This window comes from Atta colombica, unplaced genomic scaffold (genome assembly GCF_001594045.1).
Source record: "Atta colombica isolate Treedump-2 unplaced genomic scaffold, Acol1.0 scaffold47, whole genome shotgun sequence".
Lineage (NCBI taxonomy): Eukaryota > Metazoa > Arthropoda > Insecta > Hymenoptera > Formicidae > Atta > Atta colombica.
The window spans coordinates 4,283,590-4,288,020 of record NW_017259536.1 but is presented as its reverse complement, the minus strand read 5'-3'; the positions used below and the strand labels follow the sequence as shown (position 1 = coordinate 4,288,020).

Genomic DNA, 4,431 nt, shown 5'->3' with positions numbered 1-4,431 from the left:
TAATAAAAATCATATATTTCCCAATATAAACATATTTTTTCAAATGTATATAAACTATAAGAATTAAATTTTAAGTTGTAATTATATATAATTAATTGCATAATTGTAAACTTAATTGTATTATAAAACATTGTAATATTTGAATTTATTCGAAAAAATATGGTAAATTTGTTCGAAAATGAAGTATTGAAGATATTCTAATGTTACATATATTCCATAATCTTTGAACATACATTTTTTTGAACAAGTATAGGCCTACCATTAATGTAATGCTTATTGTTATAGTCCAATTGGATTTGATACTCTTGGGGCCAATCCAAATTGCCGGTGCACCGATATTAGTTTCCTTGTCGACCTACAATTTAAAAATATGATTAATATTGAAGTGATATAAAACTGTACGATTGAAATTTCGTATTAGTTTTATATATAATGTGATACCTGTTGGGCTAGTTTTTTAATTTGTATTATCTCGTTTTTTAGACGTTTCAAAGTTTTCTGCGTTTTCCTCAGTTCTTCTTCATATTCTATTCTTTTTTCAGAAGACAAAATGACATTTTCGTTTGCAGCTTTCAGCAAATTATTTTTAATGTACTGAAAACTAGAAGCTATCACACCAATCTGCTTTTTTGCATTTGTTAACGATATTACGCCGTCATAAATTCTGTAATCATTTATATACAATTATTATACGAATTATTTTGTTTCATATATTCCTATCAAAAAGATGTAAAAAAATATAACATACGTATATGAATCAGTTTTCTTAAGTTTGCCAAAACTGTTTAAAAGCCACCTTCTGCTATGAAATTTTTCAAGACTTTCTAAGAATTGATCTCTATGAATAGTAATATCTACTCCTAGGCGACAAAGATCATCTTCTGTCAATTGCAAAAAAGTTTTAATATCCATTCCTTGAAATAAATTGCCATATTTTTCCAAACCCATTCCATATAACATCACCGATACGTCATAATCTACAAGTTCTTTTTTTCTAGGATATAAATTTGGAAATAAATCTTTCCAAGTTGCTATCTCAGATATTTCGTAAAACGTTTGTATTTCTTCTTCATCTTCATTCAACAGAGCAGATATCTAGAAAATGAAAAATAAAAGAATTTACAGTATATTTGAAGTATAAAATTGAACGATGAGAAAGATATCAATTACCACTGAGAATCCTTTTGTATCTGCGATATCTTTGGCAGATAAATTGTATAAGTCTGTCAGTGAAGTAGTCGCATTATGTGCCAGAAGAATTTTGACGTTATCAGGTTTATTAGCTGAAGCGGCATACATCAATGCCTATAATTAGATCGAAATTTATATAGGAAAATCTTTAATACTTAATGATGTTGAACTTACCGATTTCCCATCGCTGTCGCAAGCATCAATGTTCTGTACATATTTTATAAGCTCGAAGACAAATTCCGCATCCTTTGACATACAGGCGTACATTAAAGCTGTTTCCCTGTAAAATTGTAATTGTCAGTCAAATTAAGTTAGTAATTATGCTAATAATTGTAATATCAGAGAGACATTAACTTCTCTGTTTTTTATTTATGGCATTAATTTTACTTGTGTTTATTTGTAATATTTGCATCCGCTTTCGCTCGTATTAAAAGTTCAAGGCATTTCATAGAATTTTCTGATGTTCCCTTTGTAGAATTGCACAATGCCATAAGGGGTGTAAATCCATCTATAATCCATTTGATTATAGAAACTTTATATGAAACTTAAAATAACGAATAAAATGACATCAATCCATACCTTTATGCTTATTCGGATTTGCACCATGTATCAAAAGATGCTCTACTATTTCTGTTTCCACCGATGAAATTGCATATAATAATAGAGTCCATCCAGTATACAGGAACTTATTAACATCATGTTCTTCTAAAAACATTCGGTGAACATTATCTATTAGTGTACATACATTTAATACAAAGGAGAGAGAAAGAAACATGAATCTGATTAACTCTCCAATAGCAATCTGGATCCTTTTTGTATAAGTAAAATTTTATTCTCAAATTTCACTCTCATTTTTGCTCAATCCAATTTTAATTAAAAATTTTATCATATAAGTTAAAAAACTTAATAACATAACAGAGATGAAAAGTAATTGTAAATTTTTTCTGAAAACCTAGAATAGTAAAAAACTGGACTGAATAAAAAATACCCAAATTGCAGAAATAGAAAGTAGGAAAATATATAAGATATAAAAATCTAAAAATATGCAAATAGAAGATTAATGCATAGGAACTTAATACATATTATATTCATTCTAAGAAGCCAGTAGATAGAGTAGTCCTAAGTCTTATCGGTAAATCGATGAAATTAGCAAACAACCAACTTGTATGACTAAAACTACTGATTTTCTTAAAATTGGCCAAATTCGATTTTAATTGGCTTAACAACTCACTGTACAATTTACTTGTAGATGCAAAAAATTATAGTCACCTATTTAAAAATGATTAAGACTTAGATTTCCAACTACTGACTCATTGTAGAATCAGCTTTATGCATATAACGTTTACGTTCAAGATATTCTTGTATCACTTTCAATTGCCCCATCATACATGCCTTCACGAGGCGTTCTTCGTAAATACGTTCCTCATTGTTTACCTCGGAATTGGTTTTCGTCTCTCCCTTCCATGAAGTATAATTATGTTTTTTGACGGTAGACTCTTTCTGTTTAAGAAACAAAGTAAGAAAAACCATATAATGAAACAAATGGTGCTTTCTAGCACAGTGATCAACAGTGATCATGTCATCTTCATTTAATGTTAACAAACACCAAGGATGTATCATCTGTGTCTCTGCTGGAAAGCACCCAAAATTTTACATGCACCTGTTAATCGTACCTTCTCGAGAGAGTAAAAGACGTCATCATCCTCATCGTCTTCCTCATCGGACATGCCGGCAGGCCTCAAACATGGGTACTTCGACATAGCTATCGAAATTACTATTGCTAGCAGTGCTAGCTGCGATTGAGAAGGTATAAAAGAAAACTCTTAGTCTTACGTTTACGTCAATTCCCTCGAGAGCAAAAGGCAATGAAAAAGATTAAATAATACTGAAAAAATACCACAAATTGGCGGCATAAACTGGTTGTCACGCGTGCGCCATATGTATGTTTACTTAAGATCACTTTTCTCTTTTTCTCTTCAACATAGAGAGAATAAGAAGAAAGATGAATCGTGCAAGAAGTCAGTTTCAGCTAAAAAAACAGGCCTCTAAACTGATCTAAACTCACGTTTGTTTACGAAATTCTGAACAGAAAACAAAGGGTGTCCGACATAAGCCAATCGATAGATGCGATCCGATTATTGTAGATTTTTCACCATCTCGTACTGATGTCTCGATATTGGAAATTTCGCGTGCCAATTGCCAAGCTAAGAGATGATCGAATGCAGTTTATATGTAATTTTGCAGAAGCGCACGTTGCGGTTAGAATGTGGCGGTGGCGCAAAATTATGATCTGCTATTATTATTTTATCCGGCTCTTTATATGTAATCAATCTACGTAGATAGATAGGTATCTGCTAAATAAGTTTAGTTAATTAAATAATTTTCATATAATAGCTAATGTTTAGTTGATTAGATAATTTTTCTCCTAATAGTTTCAGTTAAAATAATAAAGAAACAAATTAAATAAACCACTTTACGTGACTAAATCGATATTTATAGTTGGATCTTATATCTAAAACTGTCTTAAGTATAGTTTTAAGATATCATAAGTCAATCAGGATTTACTTACCTCTATTTTGATGAAGACGTATGACAATTGTGGCCTGAGAGAATGATACAAATCTACAATATAATTTAGAATAGCAGAGCTTCCATTAACACAACTTTGTCAATATATTTTTCTTGTATTTTAAAATGCTCATTAAGATGCTTATTATTAAATTGACAATCAATGTATCTCCACAATATATTTTTCTAATGTCTATTTCTATCAATGTAATTTGATTTTAATCTCAGTTCAACTCATCATTTTTAATTTTATTTAATTTTTAATTCATATTACATTTTTCTAATTCTAAAAATTAGAAAAAGATAGAGAGTTAGTTGAACTGAAATTAAAATTAATTTATATTATTAATAGAAACAGACAAGAGATGTTCTCAGGACATCATTAGAACTGTGTTGTGTGATTAATCTGTCAAGTTATTTTCAGCTTCGGTTTGATTAAAAATTCTTTTAAGTTTAATAAACTGAATAGATGTGCAGTTTACAGAACTGAAAAATGTATTTGCAAATTGGTATATAATTCATCGTCAAGAGTACCAAGATTTATTTTCGACTGCAAATAAGATTTCTCTTATTTAATCCATCAATAGATTCATCGCTATCATAATATATATATATATATATTATGTATATATATATATACACATAAAACTTTGCTAAATAAACACATCACTA

At 29.5% G+C, this 4,431-nt stretch overlaps 1 protein-coding gene across 2 annotated transcripts; it reads right to left on the bottom strand.

Annotated features, from left to right (window-relative positions):
* Positions 1 to 145: 145 nt before the first annotated feature.
* Positions 146 to 3,420, bottom strand: LOC108691519 (ankyrin repeat, SAM and basic leucine zipper domain-containing protein 1-like). 2 transcript variants are annotated; one of them, XM_018199293.1, is made up of 10 exons: positions 3,257 to 3,420; positions 2,865 to 3,076; positions 2,538 to 2,691; positions 1,771 to 1,896; positions 1,579 to 1,699; positions 1,366 to 1,471; positions 1,171 to 1,305; positions 749 to 1,095; positions 442 to 664; positions 146 to 355 (listed from the first exon to the last, which is right to left on the bottom strand). In XM_018199293.1, exons 2-10 carry the CDS (start codon positions 2,949 to 2,951, stop codon positions 146 to 148), a joined length of 1,509 nt encoding a protein of 502 aa, XP_018054782.1. In that variant the 5' UTR covers positions 2,952 to 3,076; positions 3,257 to 3,420. The 2 variants fall into 2 exon arrangements, with proteins under 2 accessions (XP_018054782.1, XP_018054783.1); XM_018199294.1 differs by having other exon boundaries at positions 2,865 to 2,984.
* Positions 3,421 to 4,431: the final 1,011 nt, after the last annotated feature.